Raw genomic sequence first — 25,080 nt, forward strand, 5'->3', positions numbered from 1 at the left:
CCAGCCGCTCCGCGGCATGTGGGATCTTCCCGGACCGGGGCACAAACCCGTGTCCCCTGCATCGGCAGGCAGACTCTCAACCACTGCGCCACCAGCGAAGCCTGTATTTAAGTATTTTTAAAGATGAATAAATGTAAAGACAAATAGTGATGAATGATAATGCAGGAAACATGTGGAAGTAGCAAAAGTCACAAGAATGCCCAGAATTTTGAAATCTGTCCTGAGAAGAATCTTTCCTTTGTTGATGTTGAAAGTGTTCCCAGCCTCCTTCCATGTGAGTTGGGGAGGCCTCCAGAAAGAACGGAAGGTCAGACTGGGCCATTTAGGATTGAACCAGGTGAGGGAAAAGAGAAATATAAGTCATCTGGCACCTGAAAGGAGCGAAATATGGATATGAGCTTCCTGGCAGCCAAGGTGGAAAGGGAAACAGAATTCAGAGTCAGATGAGAGATACAACACCCCTTTACCAGCACCTTTGTCACCCACTGAAGCAGGGGGTGTGTAGGTGAAAAGATTCAGAAGTGTCGTTCACAGGCAGGAGCTTATGGAGCCTGGGAACTCTTGGGACCCCTTACCTGTCTCCTTCCTTGATGATAACAATTAATTAGTTAAATAAAATTTTTTGAACACCTCCAATGTTCCAGGTACAATCTTATCATTGAGGTGAAAAAATAATGAAATAATGAAAAAATCAATAGTGAAAAAAATAGTGAATATAAATATAATAACACAATATACCCAACAATAAAGTGTTACATGTATTGTAATGTATATATAATATATAAGAAAATAATATATAAAGACACAACAGTATAATTAATAGAAAGAAATATAATAAGTTTTATTTAATAATTGATATCCTTATCGATATCCTTATCTATATTAATAATACAAATGTATTTTATATATGGAATATAAAATAAAATATATTAAATAACATATCAAATAGTTAAACAGAGTTATCATATGACCCAGAAATTCCACTCTTAAGTAAATGCCCAAGAAAAATGAAAACATATGTCATGTTCACCCAAAAACATATTTACACATGTTTATACAGTGTTATTCATAATACCCAAAAGGTGGAGACAACCCAGATGTCCATCAATGGACGGATTTTAAAAATGTGCTATCATCATACAGTTAGATATTAGCCAGCTTCAAGAAGGAAGGGAGTTTTGATATGTGCTGCATGGATGAATCCTGAAAACATTATGCTAATTGAAAGAAACCAGACACAAAAGACCGTGTATAGTATGATTCCATTGATATGAAATGTCCTGAATAGGCAACTCTAAAGACATTGAAAGTAGATTAGTGGTTGCTTAGGGCTGGAAGAGATGGGAGGATTTGGGTGATTAACTAAAGGCAACAGGGTTTCTTTAAGGGATTGAAAATGTCCCAAAATTGAGTGAGAGGATGGCTGTACAACTTGAACGTACTAAGTATTCAATATACTAAAAACAGAGTGTTGAATTGTACACTCTGTGGGTGTATACTGTGGTAGCCAAATTGTATCTCAATAAAGCTGTTACCAAAAATGGCATAATATATACTATCGTATCTAACAGTAATATAATGTGATATTTGGTATATGATATAATAATAAAACAAATTGAAATATAACAGCACACAACATGACATGACATAGTATCACCGACCCTCAGAGCCTCTGTTTTACAACACGGCAGTCCCGAGAGCTGTCTTCCTTAATCCTTGCCACAGCTCTGCCAGGTGGGACTCGTGATCTCATTGCTCAGGTGAGGAAACCAAGGCTTAGAATGGGCCTCGACTTTGCCCCGCCCCACCCCGGGCCAGTCAGGCCTCCCGCTCACTCACCTCTCTGACTTCAGGTGTCTGGGCCGAGGGAGGATGGGCTTTGGCAGGAAGGCGTCCCTGGGGCTGTGCCTTGAGCGCCGTGCCTGCCTGCCCCGCAGTGTCGCTGGCCTCCAGCACCGTGGGGCCAGGCGGCCAGATTGTGCACACAGAGACCACCGAGGTCGTGCTCTGCGGAGACCCCCTCAGCGGCTTCGGTCTCCAGCTGCAGGGAGGCATCTTCGCCACCGAGACCCTGTCCTCCCCACCCCTCGTGCGTTTTATTGAGCCTGACAGCCCGGCGGAGAGGTGAGCCTACTGCCCCCAACCCACTGGGCCTACCACTCTCCAATTCGGGGGTGGGGGGCTTACGGGCAGCCAGGGAAACCAAGTCATACACCAAGCCTGGCTGCACAGTTGTATCTCATCAACTATCACGTCAACCCCGTTACCAGCCCCATTTTGTAGATGAGGAATCTGAGGCTCAGAGAAGCTGATTTCACCTGCCTAGGGTCACACAACTCGAGTGACCCAGGACGTGAACCCCTGTGTGACTGAAGTCAGAGTCCTCTATATACATCTCCTAAGGCATGGCATCATCCGCATTGGACAGACAGAGAAACTGAGGCCCAGCAAGGTCACACTTTAGCCAGAGTCCTGTGGTAAATTGCCTGAGGATCTACAGCTGGCACAGGGTGGAGCTGAGCTTTCCACCCCCGCCCGGGAGGCGGGGCCCAGGTTGGGGCCTGGCCCTGCTCCTGCGCAATGTTCCTGTCTCCCAACGGGGCCTCTTCTCTCTGCCGGGCTGTCCGGTTCAGGTGTGGGCTGCTGCAGGTAGGGGACCGCATCCTGGCCATCAATGGCGTTGCCACCGAGGACGGGACGATGGAGGAAGCCAACCAGCTGCTGCGGGACGCGGCGCTGGCCCACAAGGTCGTGCTGGAGGTGGAGTTTGACGTTGCCGGTGAGTGGGTGCCCCGAGCTTCCTGCTCTCCTTCGGGACCCTGTGCTCCCTCCTCTCACTACCCTGCTCCCCCCAACCTCCCGCCCTGCCCTGATCCTTCTCCCCGCATTTGCAGTGTGTCCCCAGCACTAATGGTGGGAGAAAGGCACTCGCCGGGGTGGAAGGAATTGCACATGCCAGTGTGAGGGTTGATGAGGGTTTTTGCAGTGGAACAGGAGCTGGGGGGTGGGGTGGGATGAGGGTTTACGCAGAGAACCCCAAACAACTCGGTTAGAATTCTGGTTCTGTGATTTGAACACTGTGTGACTTTGGACAGGACCCTTCCTCCCCCACCCTTAGTTCCCCCCAGTGTAAAATAGGGAATGGAATCCTCTATCACAAGGGGTGTTGTTCAGACTAGACGAGATAAAGCGTGTGAAAGCACCAGCTGAGGCCCGGCCCATGAGAGGCGTCCAGTAAGTCATTGCTGGATCCGAACGGACTGGGCTGGGCCATGGGGCCCCCGGAGAGGCGGCAGCCGTAAGGTTTGGGTTCTAGTCCTGACTCTGCTCTGACCTGATGGGTGCTTGTCTCCGACAAGTCAGTGCACCATGTTTCAGTTTCCTCATCTGTGGGTGCAAGAAGCAGGATGGGGTTGTTTGGGGTCCCTCCCCACTGGACCAGAATGGATGTGGGGCAGGGACTCCCTGAGGCCCTTCCCTTGAGTCTCACGTGGGTGTGTGTCTGTTTGCACCCAGAGTCCGTCATCCCGAGCAGCGGCACCTTCCACGTGAAGCTGCCCAAGAGGCGTGGCGTGGAGCTGGGCATCACCATCAGCTGTGAGTCCGCTCCCCGCACGCTCTCCGCCTGCCCCGAGAAAACGCCCAGCACCTGGCCGGGCGGGAAGGCTCTGGGTGGGAGGGAGGGCTGTCTGACGTGGCTTCCCTCCACCGCAGTGCCCGGTTGTGTGTCCTTAGGCAAGGCTTCTCAAGGCCTCGGTTTCCCATTCTGCACAATGGGAATCTCCTGGCCTTTTTAGTCTCCGGGGGTAGTGAAGTGGTTTGTAAGGCGCCAGACATACAGGCCAGGTTTAGTTTTCTGTTTGCCTCTGTGTTCCCAGGGCCCAGAAAAGGCCTAGAACACAGTAGGTGCTTAATTCATGTTTGTCAAAGGAATGAAAGTGAGGGACTGCAGAATGGAAAGAGAAAGGTAGAATACATAAGCATGGGAACAGTCAGAGCCCTCCCCAGCCTGCATCTCACTCAGGAAAAGCCGAAGTCCTCTGATTTCATCTCCTGCCATCTCCTCGTCATGCCCCGGAGGGGTAACTGTCCAGAAGGGCTGCTGCCGCAGCTCCTTCCTGCCCTGGACCCTGCAGTCAGTGGTGGTGGGAGTTTAAGCAATCGAGGGGGAGAAGCTTCTTCCAGCCCAGGAACCACTGGGCAGGGCAACCAGGTGCAGTTGCCCAGGTTGTACAGGACACAAGGTGCCCATTCAAGGTACACTTACAGTTTTCTAACATTTTCTCAACAGACTAATTAGAAAGGGCACCTTTGTCTCATTTGCAAAGGTGCTGCATGGGCTAGAAGGACCGCCTTACACCTGGTCACTCATGGAAAAACCCATTAGCCCAAATGGATTCTTTCTGCAGGAAAACTCAGCCACCCATTGTCTTAGATCGTGCTCCCTGGGAAACAGCTTTTCACGCTAGGAATTACCTGCAGGGACCTTATTGAGGAGGGCTCTCAGGGTCAACACCTGTGGGCGGAGGAGGCCTCAGGACCAGGCAAAGGGAGGAGCTGTGCTGCGATGTAGTCCCAGTAGAGGGCTCGGCCAATCCCACGGGGAGCTCTTTGCTGGGGAGGCCACGGGAGTTGTCCTGAGCCGAGGCTGGGAGCCTTGCCTTGGCACCACTACGTGAACCAGTCATTGGGTGCAGGCATTTTATTGGGTGAGGCTGCTCCCTCAGCCAAAAGCCATTCCCCAGCAGGATCCTGCTGTGAGCTGTGGCAGCCAGCATTCCCTGCAGCAGGGGAAGGAAGAACTCAATTGTTGAAGTCACCTAGTTCTGGGACCTGGCCCTGTGCCAGGTGCTGGGGACACAGACACCAGCTAGACACAGCCCCTCAGGGAGCTCCGTTTGCTGGGAGATGGGCTGAGCGTGGGAGGTGTTGTCGCACTTTGTCTAGTTAATCTCTGATGTCCCCGTGAACTCTGTGGCCTCATCCCCATTTTACAGAGGGGAAATTGAGGCACAGAGAGAGGAGCTGATTTGCCCACAGTCAGCCAGCCAGGGAGCTGTGGGAGCAGGGCGCGTGGCTCCAAGTCTACGCCCAGCTCCTGGGCCCCCCAAGGCTGAAGTGACCAAAGGTGGGCTTCATGGCTCCTTCCCTCCAGCGGCCAGCAGGAAGCGAGGGGAGCCCCTGGTCATCTCCGACATCAAGAAAGGCAGCGTGGCGCACAGGTAGGGGAGCCCCTGGCAGGGCGGGGGGCTGGCCCACGAGGATGGGCTCGGGGCCTGCGTGTGCCAGGTTCCTTCCTGTCCTCACCCTGCTTCTGCAGGACGGGCACCCTTGAGCCGGGTGACAAGCTGCTGGCCATCGACAACATCCGCCTGGACAACTGCCCCATGGAGGACGCTGTACAAATCCTGCGCCAGTGTGAGGACCTGGTGAAGCTGAAGATCCGCAAGGATGAGGACAACTCCGGTGAGGGCCCTGACCGCTCCACCGCCAGCCCCCGACCCTGCCCGCGCAGACCAGACAGTGCCCAGCTGGCAGTCCGGGGCTCCCTGCGGCCAAGGAGGGAGCGTGGTGGGTGCCACCCAGGGGCTGCTGGTGGAGACCCCTTGAATGAGGATGCAGTGGGGTGGATGGCAGATTCCTCCCTACCCCCGGGTCTGGGCTTCTCCAAGGGCCCTTGCGAGGTTGGCTGGAGTTTGATGGCAGCTTGGATCCAACAAGCCCTGCGCAAAGCCACTGTGGGCAAATGATTGGATGGGATGGAGAATGGGTGGGGGTGGGAGATGTACTGCTCCATGGGTGGCTGTGAGTAAGCCGAGGCTGCAAACTCAGACACATCTGAGGCTGGACAGCTGACAGGAGTGAGTGAATTGGGCTGAAGGTAAGAAAAACAATACAGTTTGGGTACACAGAAGGAAGGGGAGAGAATCTCTTGTTGAGACGGGCAGCTGCTGCCAGCTCCTACCCTGGGAAAGAGGATCACTTGTGGGCAGCTTTCAAATTTTTTTTAAGAAAAACTGGAAATCTGGGGTTTTCTTACCGTCGATATTATCATCACCACCATATCCTTGTTATTTTGTGTGGTGTGTGAAATCTTTATTATTAAATGCTGCTTCCACATTTCTGTCCTTTTTAGAATAGCTGTTTGAGTGGAAGGAGACATTTCTGGAAGCAGAAGATGGCCTCAGTTGGTGCCATCTGAAGTCCTGGCATGGGGGAATGGATGTGTTAATGCGGGAGGAATGGGTGAATTAATGGCTGATGGAATGTTTGAACTAATGGCTGAGGAAATAGGTGTATTAATGGCATGAAAGAATGGGTGTATTAGTGGCAAAAGGAATGGATGATATAATGGCTGAGGGAAAGGGTGGAGTAAGGGCATGAGGGAATGGCTGAATTAATGGCTGAGAGAATGGGTGAATTAATGGCTGAGGTAACGGGTGAATTAATGGCACAGGGAATAGCTGTATTAATGGATGGAGGAATAGGTGTATGAGTGGCTGAGGGAATGTGTGTATTAGTGGCTGAGAGAGTACATGAATTAGGCTGATGGAAAGGGTGTATTAATGGCATCAGGGAATGGTTGAACTAATGGTAGATAAAATGGGTGCATTAATGGTTGAGGGAATGGGTAAATTAATGGCAGGAGGCAACGGGTGTATTAATGGCTGAGACAATGGGTGTATTAATGGCTGAAGGAATGGATGAAATAATGGCTGAGAAGAGTGGTGTATTAATGGAGAGGGAATGGGTGAATTAATGGCTTAGGGAATGGGTGTATTAATGGCATGAAGGAATGGGTGAATTAATGGCATGAAGGCATGGGTGAGTTAATGGCTTAGGGAAAGGCTGAATTAATGGCTGAGGGAATCTATATTAGGGCTGAGGGAATGGGTGAATTGAAGGCTGAGGGAAGGGGTGAACTAAAGGTGGAGAGAATAGGTGTTTAAATGGCAGGATGGAATGGGTGTATTAATGGCTGAGGGAATGGGTGAATTAATGGCTGAGGGAATCTTTGGATTAGAGCTGAGGGAAAGGGTGAATTAATGGCATGAGGGAATGGTTGATTACCGGGCTAAGGGAATGAGTAAACTACAGGCTGAGGGAATAGGTGTTTTAATGGCATGATGGAATGGGTATATATATATATATATTTTTTTAATTTATTTATTGTTGGCTGCGTTGGGTCTTCGTTGCTGCACGCAGGCTTTCTCTAGTTGAGGTGAGCGGGAGATACTCTTTGTTGCGATGCGCGGGCTTCTCATTGCGGTGGCTTCTCTTGTTGTGGAGCATGGGCTCTAGGCACATGGGCTTCAGTAGTTGTGGCATACAGGCTCTAGAGCACAGGCTCAGTAGTTGTGGCGCACGGGCTAAGTTGCTCCGCGGCATGTGGGATCTTCCCGGACCAGGGCTCGAACCTGTGTCCCCTGCATTGGCAGGTGGATTCTTAACCACTGCGCCACCAGGGAAGCCCGGAATGGGTATATTATTGGTTGAGGCATTGGGTATATTAATGAGTTCAGGAATGGATGAGCTAATGGCTGAGGGGAGTGGTGAATTAATGGAGACGGAATGGGTGAATTAAAGGCTGCAGGAATCTGTGTATTATGGCTCAGGGAATGGGTGAATGAATGGCATGAGGAAATAGATGAATTAATGGCTTAGGGAATGGGTTACATAATGGTCAAGGCAGTGGCTCCATAATGGCATGAGGGAATGGATGAACTAATGGCTAAGAGAATGGGTTTTTTAGGCATGAGGGAATTGGTGTATTAATGGCAGAGGGAAGAGGTGAATTAATGGCTGAGTGAATGTGTAAAGTAATGACTGAGGGAATGAGTGTATTCATGGCTGAAGGAATAAGTGAGTTAATGACTCAGGGTATGGGTGAATTAATGGCTGAGGGATTGGCTGAATTAATGGTGGAGAGAATGCCTGAATTAATGTCTCAGGGATTGCCTCAATTAATGGCTGAGGAAATGGGTGAATTAATGGATGTGGGAATGTATGTATTAGTGCCTGAGGGAACTGGTGTATCAAAGGCTGAGGGAATGGCTTAAATAATGGCTGAGGATTAGTGGCTAAAGGAAAGTGTGATTGAGTGCCTGAAGGAATGGGTATATTAAGGGATGAGGCAATGGATAAACTAATGGCTCAGGGACCTGTGAACTAATGATTGAGGTAACAGTGAACTAATGGTTGAGCAAATGGGTTTATAAATGAGACAGGGAACGGGTGTATTAATGGCATGAGGCCATGGGTGGACTAATTGCCAAAAGAATGGGTGTATTAGGCATTAGGGAATCGGTGTATTAATGGTTGCCGGAATAGGTGAATTATGGCTGAGGGAATGTGTGAAGTAATGACTAAAGGAATGAGTATATTAGTGGCTGAGGGAATAGGTGAGTTAATGACTTAGAGATGGGTGAATTAATGGCTGAGAGAATGCCTGAATTAATGGCTGAGAGAAAAGGTGAATTAATGGATACGGGAATGGGTGAATTAATGGACGTGGGAATGTGTGTACAGTATTAATAGCTGAGGGAATTGGTGTATCAAAGGCTGAGAGAATGGCTGTATTAATGGCTGAGGGACTAGCTGAAGTAATGGCTGGAGGAATGGGTGCATTAGTGACCTAGGTTATGGGTGTGTGAGTGGCTGAGGGAATGGGTGCCGGAGTGTATGATTTAAGTGAAATGGAGAGGGACTTGCCTGACAGTCCAGTGTTTAAGAGTTCGCCTTCCAACGCAGGGGGTGCGGGTTTGAAACCTGGTCGGGGAGCTAAGATCCCACATGCCTCGTGGCCAAAAACCAAAACATAAAACAGAAGCAATATTGGAGCAGTTTAAAAAGACCTTAAAAATGGTCATCATCAAAAAAAAATTTTTAAACAAGAAAATAAAAAAATGAAATGGAGAAATGTGTGTATTAATGGCTAAGGGAATGGCTGAATTAATGGCCGAGAGAATGGTTGAATTAGTGCTGAGAGAATGGGTGCATTGAAGGCCTAGTAAATGGGTGTATTAGTGGTTGAGGGAATGAGTGAACTAATGGCAGAGGGAATGTGTGAATTAATGCCTGAAGGACTGGGTGGATTAGTGGATTACAGTATGGGTGAACTAAGGTGGAAAGAATGGGTGAATTAATGGTAGAGGGAATGGGTAAATTAATGGCTGAGGAAATGGGTGAATTAATGGCTAGGGATGGGTGAATTAACAGACGGGTATGGGTGAATTAATGGATGGAGGAGTGTGTATTAATGGTTAAGGGAATTGCTGTATCGAGGCTATGGGAATGGCTGAAATAATGGCTGAGGGATTGGCTGTATTAATGACTGACACAGCGGGTAAATTAATACCTGAGAAAATGGGTGCATTGATGGCCGAAGATGTGGGTGTATTTGTGGCTGAGAGAATGGGGGAATGGCTGAAGAAATAGTTTAATTAATGGCCGAGAGAATGTCTCAGGGATTGGCTGAATTAATGGGTGAGAGAATGGGTGCATTATTCGCCTAAATAATGGGTGTATTACTGTTTGAGGGAATGGATGAACTAATTTCTTAAGAAATGGGCGAATGTAGCTTATGGAATGGGTGAACTAATGGCTGATGTAATAGGTGAATTAATGCTTGGAGGAACTAGGTTCATTAGTGGCTTAGAGAATGACTGAACTTGTGGCAGAAAAAAATGGGTGAATTAATGACTTACGGAAATGGTGGGTTAGTGGCTGAGCGGATGGATGAATTAATAGCTGAAGGAAAGTTTGTGTTAGGCCTGAGGGTATGCATTAATTAATGCCAAGAGGAAGTGAGTGTATTAATGGCTGAGGGAATAGATGAATTAATGGCTGAAGGAATGGGTGTGTTAATGGCTTGAAGGAATGGGTATATTGTAGATAAGGGGATAGGTGTATTAATGGCTCAGGGAATGGGTGTATTAAAGGCTCAGGGAATAGGTGAATTAATGGTTGAGGGGATGGGTAAACTAATAGCTGAGAGAATGGATAAACTAATGGCTGAGGTAGTAAGTGAACTAATTCCTAAGTTAACTAGTGAATTAATGGCTGAGGGAATGAATGAATGGATGGCTGCAGGAGGTGTATTAGTGGCTGCAAGAATGGGTGAAACTGGATGAGAATATGGCCGGCTTAATGTTGGAGAGAATGGGTGAATTAATGGTGAGGAATGGGAGATTTAGTGGGTGAAGGATTGGCTGACTTAATGGCTGAGAGAAAACTGAATAAATGGCTGAGGGAATGGGTGAATTAACGGAGGTGTGAATGAGTGAATTAGTGGATGGGGGAATGTGTGTATTAATGGTTGAGGGAATTGGTGTATCAAAGGCTTTGAGAATGGATGAAATAATGGCTGAGGGACTGGCTGAATTAATGGCGGGGATATGGGTGAACTAACTGCTGAGTGAATGGGTGTATAGGAATAAAACAATTGGTGTATTAATGGCTGATGGAATGGGTGAATTAATGGTTGAAAGAATGGGTGCATTAGTGGCCTAGAAAATGGGTGTATTAGTGGTTGAGGGAATGGTTGTATTAATGGCATGAGACAATGGCTATATTATAGATGAAGGAATAGGTGTATCAATGGCTCAGGGAATGGGTGTATTAAGGGCTGAGGGATAAGGTGAATTAATAGTTGAGTTAATGGGTGAATTATTGCCTGAGGGAATGGGTGAACTAATTCCTACGGTAATCAGTAAACTAATGGATGAGGGGATGGATGAATGAATAGCTGCCGGAAGAGATGTATTAGTGGCTGAAAGAATGGGTGAAATAATGGGTGATAAAATGGCTGACTTAATGGTGGACAGAATGGATGAATTAGTGGCTGACGGAATGAGTCATAACAGCTGAGGGAATGGGTGAATTAATGTGGAGGGAATGGCTGTATTAGTGGATGAGGGAATGGGTGAACTAGTGGCATGAGGGAATGGGTATATTAATGGATTGAAGAATAGGTGTATTAATGGATGAGGGAATAGCGGAGGGAAAGGGTGAGTTAATAGCTGAGTGAATGGATGTATTTGAGTCTAATGGAATGGGTGAACCAATGTCTTAGGAAACGGGTGAATGTGGTTGATGAAATGGCTGAACTAATAGCTGAGGGAATAGGTGAATTAATGCCCGAGGGAATGGTTGAATTAACACCTGAGGGTATAGGTTAATTAAAGGCTGAGGGAGTACTGAATTAACGACTGAGAGAATGGATGTATTAGTGGGCTAGGAAATGGGTATATTAGTGGCTGAGGGAATGGGTGAATTAATGTCTTAGGAAATGGGTGAATGTAGCTGATGGAATGGGTGAACTAACGGCTGGGGAATAGGTGAATTAATGCCTGAGGGACTGGGTGCATTAGTGCCTTAGAGAATGAGTGGAAAGACAAACGGTGGCTAGAATGAGTGAAATATGGCAGAGGGAATAGGTGAATTAATGATTTACGGAAATCGTGTATTTGTGGCTGAGAGCGTGAGTGAAGTAACGGCTGAGAGAACGGATGAATTAATAGGTAGCGGAAAGCTTGCTTGAGGGCCGAGGGAATGGGTGAGTTAATGGCTGAGAGAATGGGTATATTAATGGCTGAGGGAGTGGATATATTAATGGCTGAGGAAATGGCTGAATAGCTGAGGGAGTCAATATTAGGGCTGAGGGAATGGGTGAATTACTGGCTGAGGGAATCATTATTAGGGACAAGGGAATGGTGAATAATGGCATGAAGGAATAGGTATGTCAGTGGCTGAGGTTTATCAACAGCAGAGGGAATGGGTGAATTAATAGCTGAAGGAATGGGTGAATTATTGCTGAGGGAATGTGTGAAGTAATGGCTGAGGGATTGGCTGAATTAATAGCTGAGAGAATGGGTGAATTAATGGGTGTGGGGATGTGTGTATTAAAGGCTGATGGAATTGGTGTATCAAAGGCTGAGAGGATGGCTGAATTAATGGCTGAGGGAATAGTTCAAGTAATGGCTTGAAGGAATAAGTGAATTAAGGGCTGAGGTGGCGGGTGAATTAAAGGCTGAGGAAATGCATGTATTAGTTTTTGAGGGAATAAATGAACAATGGCTGAGCGATGGGTGTATCAATGTCATGAGGGAATGGATGTATCAGTGGCATGAGGAAATGGGTGAATTAATGGCCAAGGGAATGAGTGAATTAGTGGCTATGGAATGGGTGTATTAGTGGCTAAGGGAATGAGTAATAACGACTGAAGGAAAGGGTGTATTAATGGTTGAGGGAATGGGTAAATGAATGGCAGGAAACAATGGTTGTATTAATGCTGAGGAAATAGATGAATTAATGGCTGGGAGAATGAGTGTATTAATGGCATGAAGCACGGGTATATTAATGGGTGATGGAATGGATGAATTAATGGCTGAGAGGAGTGGTGAATTAATGGAGAGGCAATGGATGAATTAAGGGCTGAGGGAATGTGTGTATAAGAGCTGAAGGAAGGGGTAAATGTCATGAGGGAATGAGTGACCTAATGACTAAGGGAATGGGTGTATTAGACTGAGGGAATCGGTGTATTAATGGTGGAAGGAATAGGTGAATTAATGGCTTAGGGATTGGGTGAACTTTGGCTGAGGGTATAGGTAAATTAATGGCTGAAGTAATCGGTGAGTTAATGGCAAGGGAATGGGTGGATGATGGCATAAGGAAATGGCTATATTAATGCCTGTGGGAATAGATAAATTAATAGCTGAGGCAATGGTTGAATTTATGGCTACGTGAATGCATGTATTCGTTTTTGAGGAAATAAATGAACAATGGCCGAGGGATGGGTGTATCAGTATCATGAGGGAAAGGTGTATTAATGGCTGAGGGAATGGATGAAATAATGGCTGAGAAGAGTGGTGAATTAATGGAGAGGGAATGGGTGAATTAATGGCTTAGGGAATGGGTGAATAAATGGCATGAAGGCATGGGTGAGTTAATGGCTTAGGGAAAGGCTGAATTAATGGCTGACGGAATCTATATTAGGGCTGAGGGAATGGGTGAATTGAAGGCTGAGGGAAGGGGTGAACTAAAGGTGGAGAGAATAGGTGTTTAAATGGCAGGATGGAATGGGTGTATTAATGGCTGAGGGAATGGGTGAATTAATGGCTGAGGGAATCTTTGGATTAGAGCTGAGGGAAAGGGTGAATTAATGGCATGAGGGAATGGTTGATTACCGGGCTAAGGGAGTGAGTAAACTACAGGCTGAGGGAATAGGTGTTTTAATGGCATGATGGAATGGGTATATATATATATATATTTTTTTTAATTTATTTAATTTATTTATTGTTGGCTGCGTTGGGTCTTCGTTGCTGCACGCAGGCTTTCTCTAGTTGAGGTGAGCGGGAGATACTCTTTGTTGCGGTGCGCGGGCTTCTCATTGCGGTGGCTTCTCTTGTTGTGGAGCATGGGCTCTAGGCACATGGGCTTCAGTAGTTGTGGCATACAGGCTCTAGAGCACAGGCTCAGTAGTTGTGGCGCACGGGCTAAGTTGCTCCGCGGCATGTGGGATCTTCCCGGACCAGGGCTCGAACCTGTGTCCCCTGCATTGGCAGGTGGATTCTTAACCACTGCGCCACCAGGGAAGCCCGGAATGGGTATATTATTGGTTGAGGCATTGGGTATATTAATGAGTTCAGGAATGGATGAGCTAATGGCTGAGGGGAGTGGTGAATTAATGGAGACGGAATGGGTGAATTAAAGGCTGCAGGAATCTGTGTATTATGGCTCAGGGAATGGGTAAATGAATGGCATGAGGAAATAGATGAATTAATGGCTTAGGGAATGGGTTACATAATGGTCAAGGCAGTGGCTCCATAATGGCATGAGGGAATGGATGAACTAATGGCTAAGAGAATGGGTTTTTTAGGCATGAGGGAATTGGTGTATTAATGGCAGAGGGAAGAGGTGAATTAATGGCTGAGTGAATGTGTAAAGTAATGACTGAGGGAATGAGTGTATTCATGGCTGAAGGAATAAGTGAGTTAATGACTCAGGGTATGGGTGAATTAATGGCTGAGGGATTGGCTGAATTAATGGTGGAGAGAATGCCTGAATTAATGTCTCAGGGATTGCCTCAATTAATGGCTGAGGAAATGGGTGAATTAATGGATGTGGGAATGTATGTATTAGTGCCTGAGGGAACTGGTGTATCAAAGGCTGAGGGAATGGCTTAAATAATGGCTGAGGATTAGTGGCTAAAGGAAAGTGTGATTGAGTGCCTGAAGGAATGGGTATATTAAGGGATGAGGCAATGGATAAACTAATGGCTCAGGGACCTGTGAACTAATGATTGAGGTAACAGTGAACTAATGGTTGAGCAAATGGGTTTATAAATGAGACAGGGAACGGGTGTATTAATGGCATGAGGCCATGGGTGGACTAATTGCCAAAAGAATGGGTGTATTAGGCATTAGGGAATCGGTGTATTAATGGTTGCCGGAATAGGTGAATTATGGCTGAGGGAATGTGTGAAGTAATGACTAAAGGAATGAGTATATTAGTGGCTGAGGGAATAGGTGAGTTAATGACTTAGAGATGGGTGAATTAATGGCTGAGAGAATGCCTGAATTAATGGCTGAGAGAAAAGGTGAATTAATGGATACGGGAATGGGTGAATTAATGGACGTGGGAATGTGTGTACAGTATTAATAGCTGAGGGAATTGGTGTATCAAAGGCTGAGAGAATGGCTGTATTAATGGCTGAGGGACTAGCTGAAGTAATGGCTGGAGGAATGGGTGCATTAGTGACCTAGGTTATGGGTGTGTGAGTGGCTGAGGGAATGGGTGCCGGAGTGTATGATTTAAGTGAAATGGAGAGGGACTTGCCTGACAGTCCAGTGTTTAAGAGTTCACCTTCCAACGCAGGGGGTGCGGGTTTGAAACCTGGTCGGGGAGCTAAGATCCCACATGCCTCGTGGCCAAAAACCAAAACATAAAACAGAAGCAATATTGGAGCAGTTTAAAAAGACCTTAAAAATGGTCATCATCAAAAAAAAATTTTTAAACAAGAAAATAAAAAAATGAAATGGAGAAATGTGTGTATTAATGGCTAAGGGAATGGCTGAATTAATGGCCGAGAGAATGGTTGAATTAGTGCTGAGAGAATGGGTGCATTGAAGGCCTAGTAAATGGGTGTATTAGTGGTTGAGGGAATGAGTGAACTAATGGCAGAGGGAATGTGTGAATTAATGCCTGAAGGACTGGGTGGATTAGTGGATTACAGTATGGGTGAACTAAGGTGGAAAGAATGGGTGAATTAATGGTAGAGGGAATGGGTAAATTAATGGCTGAGGAAATGTGTGAATTAATGGCTAGGGATGGGTGAATTAACAGACGGGTATGGGTGAATTAATGGATGGAGGAGTGTGTATTAATGGTTAAGGGAACTGCTGTATCGAGGCTATGGGAATGGCTGAAATAATGGCTGAGGGATTGGCTGTATTAATGACTGACACAGCGGGTAAATTAATACCTGAGAAAATGGGTGCATTGATGGCCGAAGATGTGGGTGTATTTGTGGCTGAGAGAATGGGGGAATGGCTGAAGAAATAGTTTAATTAATGGCCGAGAGAATGTCTCAGGGATTGGCTGAATTAATGGGTGAGAGAATGGGTGCATTATTCGCCTAAATAATGGGTGTATTACTGTTTGAGGGAATGGATGAACTAATTTCTTAAGAAATGGGCGAATGTAGCTTATGGAATGGGTGAACTAATGGCTGATGTAATAGGTGAATTAATGCTTGGAGGAACTAGGTTCACTAGTGGCTTAGAGAATGACTGAACTTGTGGCAGAAAAAAATGGGTGAATTAATGACTTACGGAAATGGTGGGTTAGTGGCTGAGCGGATGGATGAATTAATAGCTGAAGGAAAGTTTGTGTTAGGCCTGAGGGTATGCATTAATTAATGCCAAGAGGAAGTGAGTGTATTAATGGCTGAGGGAATAGATGAATTAATGGCTGAAGGAATGGGTGTGTTAATGGCTTGAAGGAATGGGTATATTGTAGATAAGGGGATAGGTGTATTAAAGGCTCAGGGAATAGGTGAATTAATGGTTGAGGGGATGGGTAAACTAATAGCTGAGAGAATGGATAAACTAATGGCTGAGGTAGTAAGTGAACTAATTCCTAAGTTAACTAGTGAATTAATGGCTGAGGGAATGAATGAATGGATGGCTGCAGGAGGTGTATTAGTGGCTGCAAGAATGGGTGAAACTGGATGAGAATATGGCCGGCTTAATGTTGGAGAGAATGGGTGAATTAATGGTGAGGAATGGGAGATTTAGTGGGTGAAGGATTGGCTGACTTAATGGCTGAGAGAAAACTGAATAAATGGCTGAGGGAATGGGTGAATTAATGGAGGTGTGAATGAGTGAATTAGTGGATGGGGGAATGTGTGTATTAATGGTTGAGGGAATTGGTGTATCAAAGGCTTTGAGAATGGATGAAATAATGGCTGAGGGACTGGCTGAATTAATGGCGGGGATATGGGTGAACTAACTGCTGAGTGAATGGGTGTATAGGAATAAAACAATTGGTGTATTAATGGCTGATGGAATGGGTGAATTAATGGTTGAAAGAATGGGTGCATTAGTGGCCTAGAAAATGGGTGTATTAGTGGTTGAGGGAATGGTTGTATTAATGGCATGAGACAATGGCTATATTATAGATGAAGGAATAGGTGTATCAATGGCTCAGGGAATGGGTGTATTAAGGGCTGAGGGATAAGGTGAATTAATAGTTGAGTTAATGGGTGAATTATTGCCTGAGGGAATGGGTGAACTAATTCCTACGGTAATCAGTAAACTAATGGATGAGGGGATGGATGAATGAATAGCTGCCGGAAGAGATGTATTAGTGGCTGAAAGAATGGGTGAAATAATGGGTGATAAAATGGCTGACTTAATGGTGGACAGAATGGATGAATTAGTGGCTGACGGAATGAGTCATAACAGCTGAGGGAATGGGTGAATTAATGTGGAGGGAATGGCTGTATTAGTGGATGAGGGAATGGGTGAACTAGTGGCATGAGGGAATGGGTATATTAATGGATTGAAGAATAGGTGTATTAATGGATGAGGGAATAGCGGAGGGAAAGGGTGAGTTAATAGCTGAGTGAATGGATGTATTTGAGTCTAATGGAATGGGTGAACCAATGTCTTAGGAAACGGGTGAATGTGGTTGATGAAATGGCTGAACTAATAGCTGAGGGAATAGGTGAATTAATGCCCGAGGGAATGGTTGAATTAACACCTGAGGGTATAGGTTAATTAAAGGCTGAGGGAGTACTGAATTAACGACTGAGAGAATGGATGTATTAGTGGGCTAGGAAATGGGTATATTAGTGGCTGAGGGAATGGGTGAATTAATGTCTTAGGAAATGGGTGAATGTAGCTGATGGAATGGGTGAACTAACGGCTGGGGAATAGGTGAATTAATGCCTGAGGGACTGGGTGCATTAGTGCCTTAGAGAATGAGTGGAAAGACAAACGGTGGCTAGAATGAGTGAAATATGGCAGAGGGAATAGGTGAATTAATGATTTACGGAAATCGTGTATTTGTGGCTGAGAGCGTGAGTGAAGTAACGGCTGAGAGAACGGATGAATTAATAGGTAGCGGAAAGCTTGCTTGAGGGCCGAGGGAATGGGTGAGTTAATGGCTGAGAGAATGGGTATATTAATGGCTGAGGGAGTGGATATATTAATGGCTGAGGAAATGGCTGAATAGCTGAGGGAGTCAATATTAGGGCTGAGGGAATGGGTGAATTACTGGCTGAGGGAATCATTATTAGGGACAAGGGAATGGTGAATAATGGCATGAAGGAATAGGTATGTCAGTGGCTGAGGTTTATCAACAGCAGAGGGAATGGGTGAATTAATAGCAGAAGGAATGGGTGAATTATTGCTGAGGGAATGTGTGAAGTAATGGCTGAGGAATTGGCTGAATTAATAGCTGAGAGAATGGGTGAATTAATGGGTGTGGGGATGTGTGTATTAAAGGCTGATGGAATTGGTGTATCAAAGGCTGAGAGGATGGCTGAATTAATGGCTGAGGGAATAGTTCAAGTAATGGCTTGAAGGAATAAGTGAATTAAGGGCTGAGGTGGTGGGTGAATTAAAGGCTGAGGAAATGCATGTATTAGTTTTTGAGGGAATAAATGAACAATGGCTGAGCGATGGGTGTATCAATGTCATGAGGGAATGGATGTATCAGTGGCATGAGGAAATGGGTGAATTAATGGCCAAGGGAATGAGTGAATTAGTGGCTATGGAATGGGTGTATTAGTGGCTAAGGGAATGAGTAATAACGACTGAAGGAAAGGGTGTATTAATGGTTGAGGGAACGGGTAAATGAATGGCAGGAAACAATGGTTGTATTAATGCTGAGGAAATAGATGAATTAATGGCTGGGAGAATGAGTGTATTAATGGCATGAAGCACGGGTATATTAATGGGTGATGGAATGGATGAATTAATGGCTGAGAGGAGTGGTGAATTAATGGAGAGGCAATGGATGAATTAAGGGCTGAGGGAATGTGTGTATAAGAGCTGAAGGAAGGGGTAAATGTCATGAGGGAATGAGTGACCTAATGACTAAGGGAATGGGTGTATTAGACTGAGGGAATCGGTGTATTAATGGTGGAAGGAATAGGTGAATTAATGGCTTAGGGATTGGGTGAACTTTGGCTGAGGGTATAGGTAAATTAATGGCTGAAGTAATCGGTGAGTTAATGGCAAGGGAATGGGTGGATGATGGCATAAGGAAATGGCTATATTAATGCCTGTGGGAATAGATAAATTAATAGCTGAGGTAATGGTTGAATTTATGGCTACGTGAATGCATGTATTTGTTCTTGAGGAAATAAATGAACAATGGCCGAGGGATGGGTGTATCAGTATCATGAGGGAAAGGTGTATTAATGGCTGAGGGAATGGATGAATTAATGGCTGTGGGAAGAGGTCAATTAATGTTGAGGGAATGGGTGAATTTTTTTCTTGGAATTTCTGAATTTAATTTTTTATACAGCAGGTTCTTATTAGTTATCTATTTTATACATATTAGTGTATATATGTCAATCCTAATCTCCCAATTCATACCACCACCACCCGCCACTTTCCCCTGCTTGGTGTCCATACGTTTGTTCCCTACATCTGTGTCTGTATTTCTGCCCTGCAAACCGGTTCATCTGTACCATTTTTCTAGGTTCCACATATATGAGTTAATATACGATATTTGTTTTTCTCTTTCTGACTTACTTCACTCTGTATGACAGTCTCTAGATCCACCCACATCTCTACAAATGACCCAGTTTCGTTCCGTTTTATGGCTGAGTAATATCCCATTGTGTATATGTGCCACATCTTCCTTATCCATTCGTCTAAATATCCTAAATATCGATGGGCATTTATGTTGCTTCCATGAGCTGGCTATTGTAAATAGAGCTGCAGTGAACATTGGGATGCATGTGTCTTTTTGAATTATGGTTTTCTCTGGGTATATGCCCAGTAGTGGGTTTGCTGGGTCATAAGGTAATTCTATTTTTAGTTTTTTAAGGAACCTCCATACTGTTCTCCATAGTGGCTGTATCAATTTACATTCCCACCAACAGTGCAAGAGGGTTCCCTTTTCTCCACAGCCTCTCCAGCATTTGTTGTTTGTAGATTTTCTGATGATGCCTATTCTAACTGGTGTGAGGTGATACCTCATTGTAGTTTTGATTTGCATTTCTCTAATAATTAGTGAGGCTGAGCAGCTTTTCATGTGCTTCTTGGCCATCTGTATGTCTTCTTTGGAGAAATGTCTGGTTAGGATTTCTGGCCCATTTTTGGATTGGGTTGTTTGTTTTTCTAATATTGAGCTGCATGAGCTGTTTATATATTTTGGAGATTAATGCTTTGCTGATGCGTTTGCAAATATTTTCTCCCATTCTGAGGGTTGTCTTTTGGTCTTGTTTATGGTTTCCTTTGCTGTGCAAAAGCTTTGAAGTTTCATTAGGTCCCATTTGTTTATTTTTGTTTCTATTTCCATTACTCTAGGAGGTGGATCAAAAAAGTTCTTGCTGATCTTGAGAACGAAAAACGGAGCTGGAGGAATCAGGCTTCCTGACTTCAGACTATACTACAAAGCTACAGTAATCAAGACGGTATGGTACTGGCACAAAAACAGAAATATAGATCAATGGAACAGGATAGAGAGCCCAGAGATAAACCATGCACATATGGTTACCGTATCTTTGATAAAGGAGGCAGGAATGTACAGTGGAGAAAGGACAGCCTCTTCAATAAGTGGTGCTGGGAAAACTGGACAGGTACATGTAAAAGTATGAGATTAGAGCACTCCCTAATACCATACACAAAAATAAGCTCAAAATGGATTAAAGACCTAAATGTAAGGCCAGAAACTATCAAACTCTTAGAGGAAAACATAGGCAGAACACTCTATGACATAAATTACAGCAAGATCCTTTTTGACTCACCTTCTAGAGAAATGGAAATAAAAACAAAAATAAACAAATGGGACCTAATGAAACTTCAAAGCTTTTGCACAGCAAAGGAAACCATAAACAAGACCAAAAGACAACCCTCAGAATGAGAGAAAATATTTGCAAATGAAGAAACTGACAAAGGACTAATCTCCAAAATTTACAAGGAGCTCCTGCAGCTCAGTATCAAAAAAACAAACAACCCAATCCAAAAATGGGCAGAAGAACTAAATAGACATTTCTCCAAAGAAGATATACAGATTGCCAACAAACACATGAAAGAATGCTCAACATCATTAATCATTAGAGAAATGCAAATCAAAACTATAATGAGGTATCATCTCACACCAGTCAGAATGGCCATCATCAAAAAATCTAGAAACAATAAATGCTGGAGAGGGTTGGAGAAAAGGGAACCCTCTTGCACTGCTGGTGGGAATGTGAATTGGTACAGCCACTATGGAGAACAGTATGGAGGTTCCTTAAAAAACTACAAATAGAGCTACCATATGACCCAGCAATCCCACTACTGGGCATATACCCTGAGAAAACCATAATTCAAAAAGACATATGCATCCCAATGTTCATTGCAGCTCTATTTACAATAGCCAGGAGATGGAAACAACCTAAGTGTCCATCATCGGATGAATGGATAAAGAAGATGTGGCACATATATACAATGGAATATTACTCAGCCATAAAAAGAAACGAAATTGAGTTATTTGTAGTGAGGTGGATGGACCTAGAATCTGTCATACAGAGTGAAGTAAGTCAGAAAGAGAAAGACAAATACCGTATGCTAACACATATATATGGAATCTAAGGGGGAAAAAATGTCATGAAGAACCTAGAGGTAAGACAGGAATAAAGACACAGACCTACTAGAGAATGGACTTGAGGATATGGGGAGGGGGAAGGGTAAGCTGTGATAAAGTGAGAGAGAGGCATGGACATATATACACTACCAAACGTAAAATAGATAGCTAGTGGGAAGCAGCCGCATAGCACAGGGAGATCAGCTCGGTGCTTTGTGACCACCTAGAGGGGTGGGGTAGGGAGGGTGGGAGGGAGGGAGACACAAGAGGGAAGAGATATGGGAACATATGTATATGTATAACTGATTCACTTTGTTATAAAGCAGAAACTAACACACTATTGTAAAGCAATTATACTCCAGTAAAGATGTTAAAAAAAAAAGCATAGAAGAATGCCAAACAATGAGTTTAAACAATTAAAGCAGCTAAAACTGGGGGAAAAAAAAGATCTTGCTGTGATCTATGTCAAAGAGTGTTCTTCCTCTAAGAGTTTTATAGTGTCCGGTCTTACATTTAGTTCTCGAATCCATTTTGAGTTAATTTTTGTGTATGGTGTTAGGGAGTGTTCTAATTTCATTCTTTTATATGGAGCTGTCCAGTTTTCCCAGCACCACTTATTGAAGAGACTGTCTTTTCTCCATTGTATATCCTTGCCTCCTTTGTCATAGATTAGCTGACCCTAGGTGTGTGGGTTTATCTCTGGGCTTTCTGTCCTGTTCCATTGATCTATATTTCTGTTTTTGTGCCAGTACCATATTGTCTTGATTACTGTAGCTTTATAGTATAGTCTGAAGTCAGGGAGCCTGATTCCTCCAGCTCCATTTTTCTTTCGCAAGATTGCTTTGGGTATTCAGGGTCTTTTTTGTTTCCATACAAGTTGTAAAATTTTTTGTTCTTCTTCTGTGAAAAATGAGGTTGGTAATTTGATAGGGGTTGCATTGAATCTGTAGATTGCTTTGGGTAGTATAGTCATTTCCATAATATTGATTCTTCCAATCCAAGAACATGGTATATCTCTCCATCTGTTTGTGTCATCTTTGATTTCTTTCATCAGTATCTTATAGTTTTCTGAGAACAGGTCTTTTACCTCCTTAGGTAGGTTTATGCCTAGGTATTTTATTCTTTTTGTTGCAGTGGTGAATGGGATTGTTTCCTTAATTTCTCTTTCTGATCTTTCATTGTTAGTGTATAGCAATGCAAGAGATTTCTGTGCATTAACTTTGTATCCTGCAACTTTACCAAATTCATTGATTAGCTCTAGTAGTTTTCTGGTGGCATCTTTAGGATTCTCTGTGTATAGTATCATGTCATGTCATCTGAAAACAGTGACAGTTTTACTTCTTCTTTTCCACTTTGTATTCCTTTTATTTCTTTTTCTTCTCTGATTGCCGTGGCTAGGACTTCCAAAACTATGTTGAATAATAGTGGTGAGAATGGACATCCTTGTCTTATTCCTGATCTTAGAGGAAATGCTTTCAGTTCTTCACCATTGAGAATGATGTTTGCTATGGGTTTGTCATATATGGCCTTTATTATGTCGTATATGGCCTTTCTATGCCCAGTTTCTGGAGAGTTTTTATCATAAACGGGTGTTGAATTTTGTCAAAACTTTTTCTGCATGTATTGAGATGATCATATGGATTTTATTCTTCAATTTGTTAATAAGGTGTATCACATTGATTGATTTGTGTATATTGAAGAATCCTTGCATCCCTGGGATAAATCCCACTTGATCATGGTGTATGATCCTTTTAATGTGTTGTTGGATTCTGTTTGCTAGTATTTTGTTGAGGATTTTTGCATCTATATCCATTAGTGATATTGGTTTGTAATTTTCCTTTTTTGCAGTACCTTTGTCTGATTTTGGTATCAGAGTGATGGTGGCCTCATAGAATGAGTTTGGGAATGTTCCTTCCTCTGCACTTTTTTGGAACAGTTTGAGAAGGATGGGTGTTAGCTCTTCTCTAAATGTTTGATAGAATTCACCTGTGAAGCCATCTGGTCCTAGACTTCTGTTTGTTGGAAGATTTTTAATCACAGTTTCAATTTCATAACTTGTGATTGGTCTGTTCATATTTTCTATTTCTTCCTGATTCAGTCTTGGAAGGTTATACCTTTCTAAGAATTTGTCCGTTTCTTCCAGGTTGTCCATTTTATTGGCATAGAGTTGCTTGTAGTAGTCTCTTAGGATGCTTTGTATTTCTGCAGTGTCTGTTGTAACTTCTCCTTTTTCTTTTCTATTTTTATTGATATGAGTCCTCTCCCTCTTTTTCTTGATGAGTCTGGCTAATGGTTTATCAATCTTGTTTATCTTCTCAAAGAACCAGCTTTTAGTTTTATTGATTTTTGCTATTGTTTTCTTTGTTTTTATTTCATTTATTTCTGCTCTGATCTTTATGATTTCTTTCCTTCTGCTAACTTTGGGTTTTGTTTGTTGTTCTTTCTCTAGTTCCTTTAGGTGTAAGGTTAGATTGTTTATTTGAGATTTTTCTTGTTTCTTGAGGTAGGCTTGTATTGCTCTAAACGTCCCTCTTAGAACTGCTTTTGCTGCATCCCATAGGTTTTGGATTGTCATGTTTTCGTTGTAATTTGTCTCTAGGTATTTTTTGATTTCCTTTTTGATTTCTTCAGTGATCTCTTGGTTATTTAGTAATGTATTGTTTAGCCTCCTTGTGTCTGTGTTTTTTACGTTTTTTCCCCTGTAATTGATTTCTAATCTCATAGCATTGTGGTCAGAAAAGATGCTTGATATGATTTCAATTTTCTTAAATTTACTGAGGTTTGATTTGTGATCCAGGATGTGATCTATCCTGGAGAATGTTCTGTGTGCACTTGAGAAGAAAGTGTAATCTGCTGTTTTTGAATGGAATGTTCTATAAATATCAGTTAAATGTATCTGGTCTATTGTGTCATTTAAAGCTTGTGTTTCCTATTAATTTTTTGTCTGGATGATCTGTCCGTTGGTGTAAGAGAGGTGTTAATGTCTCCCACTATTATTGTGTTACTGTCGTTCCTCTTTTATAACTGTTAACAGTTGCCTTATGTATTGAGGTGCTCCTGTGTTGGGTGCATATATATTTATAATTGTTATATCTTCTTCTTGGATTGATCCCTTGATCATTATGTAGTGTCTTTCCTTGTCTCTTGTAACATTCTTTATTTTAAAGTCTATTTTATCTGATAATGAGTATTGCTACTCCAGCTTTCTTTTGCCTTCCATTTGCATGGAGTATCTTTTTCCATCCCCTCACTTTCAGTCTGTATGTGTCCCTAGGTCTGAAGTGGGTCTCTTGTAGACAGCATATGTATGGGTCTTGTTTTTGTATCCATTCAGCGAGTCTTTGTCTTTTGGTTGGAGCATTTAATCCATTCACGTTTAAGGTAATTATTGATATGTATGTTCCTATTACCATTTTCTTAATTGTTATGGGTTTGTTTTTGTAGGTCCTTTTCTTATCTTGTGTTTCCCACTTAGAGAAGTTCCTTTAGCATTTGTTGTAGAGGTGGTTTGATGGTGCTGAATTCTCTTAGCTTTTCTTGTCTGTAAAACTTTTGATTTCTCCATCGAATCTGAATGAAATCCTTGCCAGGTAGAGTAATCTTGGTTGTAGGTTCTTCCCTTTCATCACTTTAAATATATCATGCCACTCCCTTCTGGCTTCTAGAGTTTCTGCTGAGAAATCAGCTGTTAACCTTATGGGAGTTCCCTTGTATGTTATTTGTCATTTTTCCCTTGTTTCTTTCAATAATTTTTCTTTGTCTTTAATTTTT

The 25,080-nt window shown here is 43.6% G+C and overlaps 1 protein-coding gene across 1 annotated transcript in view; it reads left to right on the plus strand.

Annotated features, from left to right (window-relative positions):
* The window catches only part of GRIP2 (glutamate receptor interacting protein 2), a 79,822-nt gene that overhangs the window by 16,377 nt on the left and 38,365 nt on the right, over nt 1-25,080 (plus strand). The window contains exons 12-16 of the mRNA XM_060021516.1: nt 1,938-2,124; nt 2,634-2,779; nt 3,517-3,597; nt 5,156-5,222; nt 5,321-5,466. Of these exons, the coding sequence (XP_059877499.1) occupies nt 1,938-2,124; nt 2,634-2,779; nt 3,517-3,597; nt 5,156-5,222; nt 5,321-5,466 (627 nt within the window). The remainder of the gene's footprint in view (nt 1-1,937; nt 2,125-2,633; nt 2,780-3,516; nt 3,598-5,155; nt 5,223-5,320; nt 5,467-25,080) is intronic.

The sequence above is a fragment of the Delphinus delphis genome, chromosome 10, assembly GCF_949987515.2.
Source record: "Delphinus delphis chromosome 10, mDelDel1.2, whole genome shotgun sequence".
NCBI lineage: Eukaryota > Metazoa > Chordata > Mammalia > Artiodactyla > Delphinidae > Delphinus > Delphinus delphis.